Genomic DNA, 15177 nt, shown 5'->3' with positions numbered 1-15177 from the left:
GGAGCATGAGGGGGAAAGATTTTACAGGGAAATTTATGAATTTTGAAAGGCTATCTAAAAAGAAGAATCTTCAATACTAATTTAGGAAGCAGAAGATACTGCTCTGTTATGTGGGATTCTGGATGCATCCACACTGCAGAAATAATCCAGTTTAACTCCACTTTAACTGCTATGGCTCAGTACTATGCAATTCTGGTAACTAGTTTTGTGAGACATTTAGCTTTCTCTGTCAGAGAGTTCTGGTGGTTCAACAACCTACAGTTCTCAGAATTCCATTACATTGAACCATGACAGTTAAAGTGGTGTCGAGGTGGTTTATTTCTGCAGTGTGGATGCAGCCACTGTTTAGTGAATTAATTACTACTACCTGCACAGACCATTAGCTGAGGTCTGTCAGTAGCTATGAGATCTCTAACAATGGGACTGCATTTTACTGCGTACTCATTTAAGTTACTTACTGTTTTAAAAAAATTGAAGAATAAAGCAATAGAAACAATTACTATTACTATTGCTTGGGTGGTGGGGAGGGGAAGGGAGAAAGCAGGATTTCATGACGTCTTCATGCCAAATACATGCTTTTGCAATTAATTTGTGTGTGCTGTTTTTACAGGCTTTACAACTGAGGAAGAGATGCTTTCTTATATAACAACAAACTATCAGAAGGCTGTGATTGATGGAGAAAACTTGCTTACACATGCCCAGGACATGGTGGCAGCTGTTAATATATTTCACAAATCAAATAAGGTAGGGTAGATAGATATGCATGTTTGCTACACTGAGCATTTCCATTGGTGTTTTTTTAACCACATTTTAAGAGGCAATATGCTGAAAGCCGCATAAGGTGCACCCGCATATAATGCAGGCACGCTGTAATTGTAACTACAGTGTTTGGCCATGTAGGCAATTCACAGAGTAGATTTATATACTGAGGTTGCTGCTACATGAGAAGGAGCTTGTAACAAAATGTTGCTGCCATTTTTGCTGTTTTGAAGAATGCACCTTTCCTCCTCCACTCTGTTTCTATTTTCCATTCCCTTCCAAAACAAATTTGTTTCCATTGGTTATATTTTAACTTTAAACTTGTCAGTGCTCATCAACTCAGTTCACTTGTAAAGGGTAGTGATTTGTACATTAGGGTTTTTTGGAAGTTGTGTGTACAGACACAAAGGGTCTGGATGTAGTTTCCTCCCAAATCTCAATGGAAGGCAAAATCAGGCTCTGGAAAACTAAATATGAATGCCTCATATTTACTTTCTTTAAATGCTCTTCTCTGCTGGTGAGGGATTTGTTACTGAACACACAGTATGTTCTTCTGATAACATTTTTGCTTGTTTGTGAGTTTTTCAGAAAGAGACTTTGAGTCTTAATTGTGTTGGTTTTTAGTATCTCTTTGGCATTGGTTGCCATCTCATATTTTGCTGTACCTTGCAGGCAAATTATTTTCAAAATTGTTGTCTTTCTTTAGACAGCAGCATGTTACATTTTCTGTGACTTTGTTTCTGCAGGCCGCCTTTATGGATACAGTCCAAAGCAGTCTGTTGAAGACCAGCAAAGCTCTCCGTCAACAACTTGGCAATGATCCTGATAAGGATGCAAAAGTCAAAGAGTACGAGGAATAGTTTGCTTGTGGAATATGTTGCTTAAGTATTAGCATTTTTAATTTTATTCAGTAACACTAGGAAGATGAAATTGCCCTCATAATAGATCCAGAATATTATTTCTTAATGAAGTGAAGAAGTAGTTTTGGATTTGCTCCCCCATATGGTAGCGGATGCCAGAGTGGCAAAGTAAGGGTGGTAGTGGAAGGGAATGTCCTTCAGAGTCCATTCTTCTGGTGTTCGAGCTCCCTCCATGTAGTTGCTGCTGTTCTGAGGAAATGGTATTACATTAACTCTACTTCCCTCTTTCCCTTTTAACAGGTGCCAGCTTCAGGTGTACTTGCGCCTAGAAACGTGCCTTCAGTGTCCTTCTTTACAAGATGACACAGATGGAATGGAGCAACTTGTTGAAGAGGTAGAGCAATTAGCCTTGGCTTCCAGAAATAGTAAATGAAATTTTAAATCTGAAAAATGACACCTTGCTTCCTAGCAGCAACCACAATGGCTGTCCCCAGTCAAGTGCTGTCCAGATGGGTTCATCATGAAGGGGAATGCATGAGTATTATAGTCCAAGCCCCTGCTGATGTATCTAAGTTATCCTTGAAAGAAAGTGATCCAACCACTGTCTTTAAAAAACTCTACTGAAGGAGAGCCCATCACTCTCTGAGCTCTGAAACAGATAGGCCCAAAAGAGTAGCGTGTGGCCGCACTGGTGCTGATCGTGCCGGGGCCTCAACAACCACACACGCCCAGTCCAGGCCATCGCCACGGTCCTGAACCGGGCTGCCTGAAGGAGCAGATCCCATGCATTCCTTCTTGGCCTGGTTCTTTCTCGATATGCGGTGTTGATGCGGCTTCTGACTCTGTTTGGGGCATGCGTCACCTGAACGCTATACCCCAAACATGGCTGGAATCCGCGTCATTTGGCCCGTGTGTTTCAGGCCTAAGGTAGTCTGTTAAACTGTTGAACAGCTTATAGTGACATGGAAGGATTAGTCAAAATCATTCCTATTTAGGAGTCCAACACATCTGGTGAAACCAGATTGGAGAAGGCTAAGCTATGTGTCACTGACCTTTTGACTAATTTTCTCTAATTTAATCCATTAATCTCCCTTGCAGATGACAGACATGTTGAGGATTCTGTGCTTGACTAAAGACCCAGTATACCTTACCAGGTTTTTGGAAGAAGTTGTAGACATGTAAGTACTTTCAGGCAGTAGCATGTTGTTGTGTTTTCAAAGAAACATGGGCAGAAAGATTGCAATGTATTATAACAATGAAATTAAACAGTGTTTGAAAAATGTTGGTCTTTTTCTATAAATAGCTGGAAATGCTTCAAATTAAATTTAGATTTTGCTCCAACTTGACACAAACTAATTTGGCATCTTTTTGTACATTTTCAAAAGTTGTAAAATACTGTCCAGGCAGCGAATTGAAACTGCTATTTGTTATTATAGTCTTGTATTATTTGGCATCTTGAAAATCTCACACCAAAAATCATCACACTCATTTGAAATTCAGAGCCTTTTAGAACATTTTCAAATAGGTTCACTTGGATTTTTTAAATAATGTTTATTGATTAAAAAGACATACAGCATAAACCAGGGGTAGGCAATCTTTTTGAGCCGGGGGCCGGGTTGCTGTCCCTCAGACAACTGGGGGGGCCGAAGCCAAAAAATAAATAATTAAATATTTTTTGAAAAAAATTTAAATATATAAATAAACCAGGACAAATGTAGGGCAAAATTTTCAAATGGAAGACACTTTTTTTTTAAAAAAATGGAGGACACGCCAAAAAAAATTGCTGATTTTTAAAAAAATGTTAATATAAATGCATGTTTCTGAGGCTTCTATAGACAATTGCCCCCCAAAGGCCCCGGCAGCAATCGGCAGCAGGACTGGGCTGGGGCCGGTCCCAAGGCTTTGCCGGGCTGCATCCGGCCCGCGGGCCACAGGTTGCCTACCCCTGGCATAAACATACAACATAAATAAATATATACAAACCCATTCAAACCCAAATCGATAAACTTTGTACACTATATACTCTGTGTGTGTGTGTGTGTGTGTGTGTGTATAAAATACATATCAAAATCAATAACAAAAGGAGTAAAACTACACAATCAAATCTCTCAGACATCTTACATTAATACATACCAATCCTTTACTTATCTGTTTTTTGTTCATTTTTGAGTAAATCATGTGTATTGTTGGTTTACTGAAAGCACAGTGTGGATCACAGCTGTTTGCCTGAATACTTAGTTGTGCAAAAGCTTTTGGCTTAGGCAGAATCCCCCAATCAGCAAGCACAGCTCTGTTAGATTTACTAGAGACTGGAGAGTTGGAGTGGTAGTATGCTGAGGCACTAAGTAATAAGTTAACAAAACTTTGGTGTTAATTTTATGTAAGTCTTGTAAGATTACCAGAATAAATTCACATCCATCATCATCTTGAGGGTTGTCTGCATGGGCCAAAAGGCCTGTGTTCCCCCTGATCTTGCATTGTCCTGTATAGATAACACAGGTCAGAACCTGGGGCCAGGACTGGGCCAGATCCTGGCAGACCAGACATGGATCTGGTGAATCTGGTCTGATCACACAGTAACCAGCCTTTACCCTGGATCAGTTTGACTCCTGGTTTGCAGTAGAGTTTTCTGGAAGCTTTAAACAGCCCTTTGTGGTCTCTTCCAAGTGTATGATTCTATTTTACATACCCCTACATTGCTGTGCCTTAGCTCCTACTGAGAAGCCCCCTGTCTCCATGTCTGATGTGGAAATGGGGTGCCTGGACACATGGGTGGAGCCAGGCGCCCTGTTTCCTCATCAGATATGGCGACGGAGCTTCTCAGTAGGAGCTATGGTGTGACACGTAAGGAACTCACAGTGATAGTGGGTACCAGGGTGGTGCAAGGACAAGCATGTAAACACCTGCCCATCCCTGCACTTACCAGAATGAGCACCCGGGCCAGCATAGTACAGTGGTGCCTCGGGTTACGAAATTAATTCATTCCGTGGCACCGTTCGTAACCCGAAAAGCCTTCGTAAGCCGAATTGCCATAGGCGCTAATGGGGAAAAGCCGCGATTCCGTGCGAAAAAGCCGAAAAAAAGCACCAAAAGTTTTTTCGTAACCCGGAACAATGTTTTCCTATGGGATTTTTTCGTATCCCGAAAATTTCGTAACCTGGGTATTTCGTATCCCGAGGTACCACTGTATGTGATCGGCCTGTGCTATCCTGGCCCATCTGCTCAGCCCCTTGTTGTGTATCTAATAGACATATGTTGAGGGTAGAATTAGTTTAATGGTAATCTACTAATGAAATCACAAATTGGTTAGAGTTCTTGGTAGTAAAATGTCTAATGCACACTCTTGTTTTCCATAGGTATATGGAAACTATGCCAAAGATCCTTGGAGGTTTGTATTACAGCCTGGGAACACAGATTCCTGCAAAGTTGGCCTCTGTCCTTCCAGCAGACTTCTTCAGTGATGATTCGATGGGTCAGGAGAGCCAAAATTCACCCCTTCATGCTTCCACATCATCTGTTCCAGTTTCCAGAACAGCTTCACTGAGTACTGAGGCAGAGCAGCTTGAAGAACTGCGCACCAGATCTGCCAAGAAAAGGTTAATATATTTCAGAGAAGGAAGCAAACAATGCTGAATTAAAATTAGACAATGATGTAGATTACTTTATTCAAAAAATTTAATAATGTCATGGCTGGATTAATGTAGTACAGATTTATTTATTTAAATTCAAAGATTTATATGCTACCTTCCATCCTATTGGACATCCAGGTAGCGAGCAGCACAACCAACAAATAAATGCAAGCGTGTGCTTATCCAGAACTTATCCACAGCTGTAGACTGATAAAAATAATCAAGTTTTTTTAAAGTAGTCACACTTAAACCCAGTTTTCTTAAAATCATGGATGAAATGTAATTATAGTTTGCTTAAGGGAGGTCTTTTGTTTTCGTTTTTTGTACTTCTAGAAAGAATACACTAGCCAGACACCGTAGTGTGACGGAAATATCACAGAACTTACGCCAAATAGAGATTCCTCAAGTACCAAAGAACCGTACCAGAAAGGTGAATTTTTGGGGGTAACAAAGAGATTGTATGACTTTCTTCAAAAACCAAAGTAGCTGAACTATGCAGGAAAATGTGTTCATCAGCCTTAAAATGCCTGTGAGCCCATCTGCTGCATAAAGATAACTCTTTTTGAAATTGTGGCATTAAACACATTTCCATGGAAGGAAGATGTGCTTATTTGATTTACTGTCAACTCTTTCCATAAAAATGGCTTCCAGTTCCCAGAATGAGCTTTTCAGTTGAAGTGTATAAACGGTTGTAATGTTGAAATATTTCTAATACTGTATTTTAATGATTCAGGACAACAACTCTCATGCCTGCCTTGATGTGAAGTCAGTACCAGCGCCACAGAAAATGGCAGTACAAGGTGGGCGCCTTTTCCTAAGCAGAGAGTTAAGTAATGGTAACTTTCTAGAATTAGGGAGATACAAAGGGTAGTAATAGCATTGGGTCTTTTCTCAAGATCAAATTGCTGTACTTTTTATTTCTTCCAAGCTTTCCAGAATTAGGAAGATACGAAAGGGAGGGGATCTGGTGCCTTTAGGGTATTTAGACCCTCATATATCACATATACCCTCACATATATCTAATATCTATGAACAGAATTTGAATGTGCTTTCATTTTTAATGATGACATTCCCATTACATTTTACAACATGTAGTTGAATTCAACAGAAATGTTGTATCTTCTGGTTCTTCTAAAATTTATGTCTTCCTTTTAGTCCTCCGCGTTGCCAGGTGGTTGTTGTTGTTGTTTAAGGAAAATACTAAACTAATTTAATACTAGTTGGATGTAAATAAAATATGGTGATTTTTTTTTAGTGGAATTGTTCTTAGAAACAATTTTTAAATCAAGATCTTACTTTCCTCAATATAAGTGTTGCCTTCTTTTAGTTCAAAAACAAGAACAAATCTTTTCTTTGTTTTTCTGCGGCTTTCAGAAGTAACAAAGGTTCGAAGAAACCTCTTCAATGAAAAATTCCTTTCTCCAAGCAAAAGATCCCTTACAAAAATTTCTCGAAGTCAGTCAGTATCCGTTTTGGAAGGCCTAAAACGCAAACACAGCCATTCTAATGAGGGCCCTAGAGGTGAGAATAGTCTTAATGGACTATCTGATTGTTTAAATGGGTATTGCTCTGGGATTAATCTTTCCTGTAATTCTGCCATCTATATGTATTGTTCTTTCCTTCCAAATAGCTGCATTCACTACTTTCCAGATAAAGCTGAATGACCTAAATTTTCCCCCACAAAAAACCTTCTCATGTAATATATCAGTTCTACAGTTTTACATCCTGAGGGGAATGAATTGTTATACATGATGATTACAGGGAGAGAATGTGGTTTTGTTGTATGTATAAATGGCTGGAAATCATCATGAGCCTCTGCCAAAATGCTTCATATCCTATGGTTGCTTGCAACTTCCTGTCCAAAGGAATTCTTTACTAGATTTTTGACTGGGATCTTGGCCTAGAAATCTCATAATCTTGTGGGGGTTTTTTAAACTAGTATGGGTGAGAAATGGGAGGGAAGGAACAGAAGGTGGAAATGAGTGAGTGTAGACGTATTGTAGAAATGTAAATTAGTGTAGAAAGAAAACAGCCCCCAAAAATGGATTTAGAGTTTACAGGAGAGCATGACCAGTCCCCTTCCTTCTGTCTTGGTATGAGATTAGGAAAGAAGATACCTTGCTTTCACCTTAGACTTAGAGCATTCAAATTATTTTTGAAAACCATGTGATAGAAAAGTTTGATCTCAGTGTTGAGATGTATTTTGCAACACAGGAAAGCAAAAGCAGTCTAACAATTCTGAAGGAGCACTTGCTTGTTAAGCTTGGGCTAAACATCACATGGTCTGCAGCAAAAGCAATAGCATGTACATTTTTATACTTACCACTTATCAGTGAACTCAGCACTCTCTAAGCTGTTTACAAGCTGTAAGCTTATTACCCCCAACAAGCTGGGTACTCATTTTACCAGCGTACAAAAGGATGGAAGGCTGGGTCAACCTTGGAGCCCTGGGAACGAACTCACAACCTTGTGGCTGCAGTACTGGCATTTAACCACTGCGCCACGGTCAAGTACATCTTCACTTAGTTCATCCAGAGTAGACCTGCTGCTGTACAAACCATAAGCTTTGCTCTCTTTCAGATAAACAAAAGCTGCTGACCAAAATGGTGACAGAAACCCCAGTACACAAACAGATCTCCAGGAGGCTGCTACAGAAGCAGATTAAAGGCCGGTGAGTAAAACTACCTTTTAGTTTGGTTGAAAATGAACTTACAAATCTTTCTGTAACAAGATACTGTTACCATTCTGCTGAATTTAAAGCACTCTTCTTCACAGGTGTTCTGATCCTGGATCTGACGTTAGAATTGTAGAAGAATCTCCTGAAAAAAGCATAACCTGTACGTATTAAACTGATGCAGATTTTTTTTTTGCAAGCTTGCATGACTGGGTCTTTTTGACTATAATTGAAATTCTCTTGATCAGGAAGCATCACTACTGCATTTTCCCCCTAATGTTTCTTCCAAAGACCTCTGGGCAGTTTACATGGTTCTCACCATTTTCTCACCCAGTTTATCTTCTCAATATCTCTGCAGTGCAGGTAGACCAAGATAAAGTGGCTGTTTCAAGTTCACCAGTGAATTTTATGACTCTGGGGATTTCAGCCTAAGTCTCCCTGGTCCTAGGTCATACTGCACTTGAGCTAGTCTGTAGCCATTATGACTCCAATAGTAGCCTTTTTATGTGCAAAGAAAAACAACTTCATTAATCAAGCAACTTTGGCAGAAAGATAAGTTATTATAATTACATGATTAGTGCAACTTTATAAGAAGGGTTATAGCCTCATTTCCCTTTGTAGTTAAGCCTGCTTTAAGTAAGAAAGAGAAGGCTAAGACTGTGTGCACTGAGCTATTTTGAACACACATGTTTTTATGTAATTTGTTCTGCTTTTTGGAGGAAGGATGGGATAATATAAAGGGAAAAAAACATGGTTATCAAAGTTAGGTTTTGACATTACAGTAATGGAAGGCCAGCACAAGTGGAGTGCAAAAATAAATACTTCTTTCCTTGATTTCTAATAGTCTTTCAGTCTTCATTGAGGTTGTGGATTTTCACCTTATTCTGTATAAACTTGGTATAATGAACCTCTTTTGTTTTTCCCCTCGTGAGGTCCATCTTCTCTTGTGGGGAATGGTTTTTAGGGATACAGCTGTTCCCACTTATTCTCTGTCGTTTCCCCAACTAAAGTCATCTGTCTTTCTTTTTACTGCTTTTGTCAGGGAAGAGGGATTGGCAGGTATATGCATCCTGATAGCAGGATGAAGGAGCTTTCTGGGGGTGCTCTAACACTTCTGCAGCTGTACTGTGTAGTTGAGCCTTCAAGTCTGCATGTGCCATCTCATTCTTTATCTCTGACATGAACATTGTATGCTAAGTGAAACAGTAGACTAGAGCAGAGAAGAGTCTGCAGGATGGATCTGGTTCAGAGGCTGACCATCCTCCACTCTTGCCAGATTATAATGGAGCATGATAAGATTATGTCAGCAGATGTTTTAAATACTATCTTGTTCATTGAGTCAAGACGCTACAACTTGTTTTCCTCTGTATTGATACAAATTCATATTAGATGGGTATGAGCCAGCTTTGATCTCCTCCCCGCCTCTCCAATTCTGACTTTCTCAAAGGTACATTAAGAAGAAGTCCACGGATCAAGCAGCTATTTCTGGACAGAACCCTCTCTGGCTCCTTCCACTCTTTACAACCCACTAAGAGGAGCATACAACAAATGAATTCCGTTCATCTCAGAGCTTCAGATGATCAAGAAAACGTAATAGGTATCAAAGTGTTTTTAGTTTCAAGGATTGAAGGTACTCATGTTGTTTTAACCAGACATAGTCATTGTTAATACAGATATGCCACATTTTGGCCTTTGATTCGGTGGCTGGAGTGCCTTAATGTTTGAAGATACAGGTTGATTTCTGAATCAGTAGCCTCCTTTTTGACTTAGTAAGCAAGTCAAAACTTCATATACTGGCATTCAACAAAACAATGTTAGAAACTTAAAATGCATTCAGATTATTGGTTCAACTAGCTCAGTATTATCAGTTCTGACCACCAGCAGCTCTCAAAGATTTCAGATAGCTCTACTTGGAGGTCCTAAGGTCCCTAATATTCCTTAGTGGCACTTCATCTAACTACAGGCCAGGTCCAACCCTACTTAGCTTCTGAAAACAGATGAGATTTCATGAGTTCAGAGTGGTAGAGTAATCTAAGAATCAAGGATCTAATGTGAGGATTGTAAGCAAAGGGACACCAGAATCTGTTAGCTACCAATCAGATGTCCCTTAGTACAGTGGTACCTCGGGATACGAAATACCCAGGTTACGAAATTTTCGGGATACGAAAAAATCCCATAGGAAAACATTGTTCCGGGTTACGAATGTTTTTTCGGGTTACGAAAAAACTTTTGGTGCTTTTTTCGGCTTTTTCGCATGGAATCGTGGCTTTTCCCCATTAGCGCCTATGGCAATTCGGCTTACGAAGGCTTTTCGGGTTACGAACGGTGCCACGGAACGAATTAATTTCGTAACCCGAGGCACCACTGTAGTTTACTTTAATGGTTATGTAGGCCATTAGACCCAGCTGTAAAGCAGTCTGATTAGAAGAAGTTTCAAGCAGGGGAAAGCCAGGAAAGAGGACATCCCTTTTCTTTACATAACCTTCTTTGTCCCTTCCCCAATATCCTAGGCTTCTGAATAGTTTGCTGCATCTGAAATGAAGAGAAAATTAAGCACTCTTCGTTTGTCACTCCCCTCCTCCTCCCCAAAATTATACTGCCCTGCCACTTGGTTACTGCAAAGGGCCAGTTTCCTGCCTTGGGTCTCTGTCAACATGTTAGACCTGTCATTTGGAAATTAGAACTGTTTTGTTTTTGATTACTAATTCAACTGTACCCCAAACCACCCCATATTTGGACTTGAAATAGAAAGCATGCATAAACAGTGAAGATGTTAAGCACCTTGAGAACTGCAGATGCCTAACAATACCTGTCTGCACTGATACATTTTTTAAATAGGCTTGGCGTCACCTCCTGTAAAAAAAGCTGTCCATTCCCCTAAAAGTCTTCTCTTTGGAGCAGTTCTGGGGGAGTTCAATTTGGGAGAGATAGATTCACACAGAACAAAAAGAAAAAGCCTGGCCTTTGATGAGTCCGCTGTTTATCAGGTAAAGTTGTCGTCTTGATATTTCAGTGTGTTACATATTCATCTGCCTGTATTTTAATCTCTCATTTCTACTGTATAGCTTAAAATACATGATATTTTAGTTGGTTAGTTTCCTAACTGGGAATATTCATCCTGAATTTTTGTTCCAGTGGTTCTGTACCTTTGGTTCTCCATATGTTTTATACTTCAACTTCCAGAATCACTGGCCATTGGCTACTCTGTCTGTAATTTCTGGGAGTTTAAGGGCACCTGGTAGATCAGAGGTTGAGAACCACTGTTATATTCCTGTACCAAAGTGGTAACTTGTTTTCACTTATTTTCCACAGACACCAAGAAAAACTCCTTTTCAGTCTTCTCAGAAGTTTGTAAGTCCCACAAATAAGGGCCTGAGAAGATCCCCTCGACTTCAAGAGAAGCAAAAGCACACCACTCAGAAAAGTCCTGCCCCAAAGTACACAGCAGCTAAGAGTTTGGGAAATCTTTTCTCCCCATTTAAACAGAAGAGCAAGTCCTTGCCTGAATCTTTTGAAAAGAAAGAAGATCCAGCACTGACAAGGGAAATGTTTTCTTCTCCATCCAAGATGCCACAGGTGCAAACATTAGGAAAACTAGAAAGGCAAAGGATTCTTGATGACGTTTTTGCTTCACCTGCAAGCAGTTGTGATTCAGCAGCCAATCTCTCTGTGACAATTCCTCAAATTCCATTAAATTCCAGGGAAAAGGCATTTTCACAGCTGCAGTCTCCAAGGCGTTCCTTGCGAGTTGCCCAGAAAATAGCCTCTCCAGCATCTCCTCAGAAACAGTCTCTGGAGACAGAAACAGTTACGTATCTGGAGCCACACTTGCCACTGATGTTGGACTCTGCAATGTTGGAGGTGGCGCCCAGAGAATCTGGAGGCACACTTTCAGAACTGTCTCCAAGCCCAAAGAGTGCCAAGCTTACTGAGGCCTTTTCTGTACCTGTTCGTTCTCCATCGCTGCCTGAGGCAGAGTCTCCTCCTTCTAACCAGACTTTAAATGCTGTGGCTATGTGCACAGTCTCAACTGCCAGGACTCGAGAGCTGACCAGGAGGTCACATACACCCAAGGAAACTCCTTTGAGATCCCAAAATGTCACAGATATCTCCCCACCAAAAGCCTTCGAATCTGCTTCCAGCAGGTCTGAAGAACACTTACATCTGTATGGAAAGAATGAGGAGGATAAAGGTAGGGGCAGCATCAGTCTTTCTGATGAAGGCAACCCATTTCGTAGACCTGACCATAGAGAGGGCATATTCTTGAGAGAGAGACATAAACAAGCAAACAGAATTATGACACCAAATAAGAGGAAGGATTTAGATAGACATCTGTCTGCTGAGTTCTCCACTAAAACCCATGAGTTTATCCCAGATGCCATAGTGGTGTGTGAACAGTTCAATATTTCCTCCCTATTAAACAAAGCCTGTGCACATAGCTTTCAGGTAGGTCAAGATCCAGATAGCAGAGCATTTATAACAGAAAAAGCCACAGACTTGCAGCAACCACTCTCCCAGAATTCTCTCAGCCATAACCAGCCTTCTTTGCTGACAGCCTCAAAATCTGGTTCATGTACCTATGCACTGCGCTGCACCCCGGACAGAAGACAACGAGAGGCTGAAGCACGCCTAGGGAATTCTGAGAAGGTGATAGTATCCAGAGCCCCCCAGACTACTCATCCAGTGCCTGTGACAACTAGCTCACCAACCTATGAGGTTGAGCTTGAGATGAAAGCTTCTGGCTTACCAAAGCTACGAATCAAGAGAGTTTCCTCCATGTCAGCTCTGGAACTGCCATCCCATATAGAGCCTGAGAAACCCAAAGCAGAGGAAGAAAGTGATCTTGCTGTACGGGATCTTTCTGTGACTTGCTGTGGGAGGCACTCAGGGAAACTAGAACCTGCATCCATCTCCCCATCCTGTATTCGCTCTGCCCACAGTACTCCAGGAAAGTTGGGTGGTGGGCAAACCTACATATGCCAGTCATACACTCCCACTCGCTGCACCTCATATACCTGTTCCCCATTGCAAGGCAGTGTTAGCATTCCATCGACACCTTCTCCAAAGCATAAAGGAAAAGTTACTCCAGAGGCAATTAAAGACTGGCCACGAAGAAAAAAGGCCACCGTGGGCTGCAGGAAAAGTGAGAGACATACAGATGCTGCTTTGGAAACAGCAGCTCCTAATACAGCAGGAATGAGAACTTCTGAACTCTTAAGTGGCAATAAAGCATTGCATCTGGGGGAATTTGAACTTGAAGGTGTTTGTAGGCTTCAAGATGAGTCACCTTGCAGTGACACAGAACCCACTGAGGATGAGAACATTTACAGAGAGACATCTCAACTAAAGTCCAGGAAAAGAGCTTTTGAGAATATGTTTTCAGAAGAGGAAAAGGACCAGGAAGCAAAAAGGTCCTGCCCAAAGAGAAAGAATCCAGGGGCAGCTGTCTGCACCGATGAGCTGCTGAGCATGGGAAATGGGGCAGAGTCCTCAGGTACTTTTGACTTGAAACTCATATACCTTGTGATATACTGAAGTAGTAGAATATAGCATTGAGGAAAAATAAAAGGAGCCCTTTTATTGTCCCTAGATTTAGCCCACTGTCTAGTCCTACTGACCTGTCAGTGCTCAGTTTCAATAGTGTACCTTGTGGCATGAAGACTGGATGTGCATTCCTCTTGAGAAGAGCATTGAATCAGATTTAATTCTGTGACACTTTGGCCTGTTACAGACTGCCAAAATAAAACTGCTTCAGGTCTCTTTGGAGGTATACTGTTTAAATGATGCATGCATCCTAAGAATCCGGAAGCTGCACCAAAACTGCACTCCAGTACTTAGGAATGGAGTGTGGTTTTGGTGCGACCTCCGGACTCTTAGGACCCATGCATCATTTAAATAGTATATCTCCAAAGAGACCCGAAGCAGCTTTATTTTGGCAGTCTGGAACAGGCCCTTGATTTACTTATTCCTGTTATAGGCTGAGTCTCCCTTATCTGTAATTCTGAAAACCAAAATATTCCAAAAAATATGAATGGCTGAGATAGTGATACCTTTGCTTTCTGATGATTCAGTGTACACAGACTTTGTTGTATGCACAAATTAAAATTTAAAATATTGTATAAAATTACCTTTAGACTTTGAGTATAAGATGTATATGGAATATAAATGAATTTTGTGCTTAGACTTGGGTCCCATCTCCAAGATACTCATGGATATTCTTTAAAAATCCTCCAAAACACTTCTGGTCCCAAACATTTTGGATAAGGGAGACTCAGCCTGTAATTATTTACTGAGCATCACTAATGTACATGGTATAAGATGACAGGATAACAGTAGAAGACCGATTTATCTCAATGAGTTTGCAATCCAAGTCTTCCCCCTGGTAGTATAGGAGCAACAGTTACTAGTGTTTTTCTATCCAAGGCTGGGAACGGGCCAAATATTTTTGAGCTCTATTGCTTTAGAGCTCATTTCAAGGGCTTTAGTCCTGCATAAATATGTATAGGATTGCTCTTAGTTTTTGGACAGCCTTATTTCGCTGTTTCAGTTAAATGATAAAGCATTAGATATACATATGCCACTTCCATAGAATTTCCTTCTTAGAAGAAACAGTCTTAGTCGCAGCACCTGTTATTTTGCTTATGTTAGATTTCCATTTCCGTCATCTATAAATAATGGTTTGGTGATAAAACGCTATGTAAAGCCTATGGTGCTATATAAATAAACGTAATAATAATAATAATTGTAGTTCTCTCCCACATCTCCACTTCATTTGATAAATGGATTGATTTTACAAGTTTGCTATGAATCCACATGGTCATGCTCAAAGCTAACAGAGATTTAAGAAGCCTGTTTAAGCACCAGTGCTCATTCAGTAGTGTTGCAATATGTCTTAATTTCTTTTTTCAGTCTCCTATTCTTACTTTCACAGCCTTGACTCCACCCAAGTCTTCAGGAAAGAGCACAATCTCTGTCAGTGGACTTCGGGCACTAACTCAGTCTCCGCTGCTTTATCAAGGCCACGCCACTTCTCTGAGGAAATGCCCCACTGGTAAAAACAATTGCTGTCATTTATTATTGTTACTTGCCATCAACTTGGCTACAACATGCAGTGGCCTTATGAATAAGAGACCCATGAGAGTCCTAGTCATCAACAACCCAAACAAAAAGAAAAAAAAGTTGTCAAACTGTTCAAACATTCTTCATCTACCCCCATAAGTTGAATCTTTGCTAGTCTGTTGTACTACTCTTCCAG

At 40.6% G+C, this 15177-nt stretch overlaps 1 protein-coding gene across 2 annotated transcripts in view; it reads left to right on the top strand.

The window, feature by feature from the left end:
* The window catches only part of TICRR (TOPBP1 interacting checkpoint and replication regulator), a 38184-nt gene that overhangs the window by 21799 nt on the left and 1208 nt on the right, over window positions 1-15177 (top strand). For both annotated transcript variants that reach the window (XM_042472380.1, XM_042472378.1), the window contains exons 9-22: window positions 611-744; window positions 1506-1606; window positions 1920-2013; window positions 2718-2797; window positions 4976-5215; window positions 5582-5678; window positions 5982-6048; window positions 6623-6769; window positions 7829-7919; window positions 8024-8085; window positions 9370-9519; window positions 10761-10909; window positions 11235-13416; window positions 14854-14973. In XM_042472380.1, the coding sequence (XP_042328314.1) occupies window positions 611-744; window positions 1506-1606; window positions 1920-2013; window positions 2718-2797; window positions 4976-5215; window positions 5582-5678; window positions 5982-6048; window positions 6623-6769; window positions 7829-7919; window positions 8024-8085; window positions 9370-9519; window positions 10761-10909; window positions 11235-13416; window positions 14854-14973 (3714 nt within the window). The remainder of the gene's footprint in view (window positions 1-610; window positions 745-1505; window positions 1607-1919; window positions 2014-2717; window positions 2798-4975; window positions 5216-5581; window positions 5679-5981; window positions 6049-6622; window positions 6770-7828; window positions 7920-8023; window positions 8086-9369; window positions 9520-10760; window positions 10910-11234; window positions 13417-14853; window positions 14974-15177) is intronic.

This window comes from Sceloporus undulatus, chromosome 6 (genome assembly GCF_019175285.1).
Source record: "Sceloporus undulatus isolate JIND9_A2432 ecotype Alabama chromosome 6, SceUnd_v1.1, whole genome shotgun sequence".
In the NCBI taxonomy this organism is placed as follows: domain Eukaryota; kingdom Metazoa; phylum Chordata; class Lepidosauria; order Squamata; family Phrynosomatidae; genus Sceloporus; species Sceloporus undulatus.
This window is presented reverse-complemented; position numbering and strand designations above follow the sequence as displayed.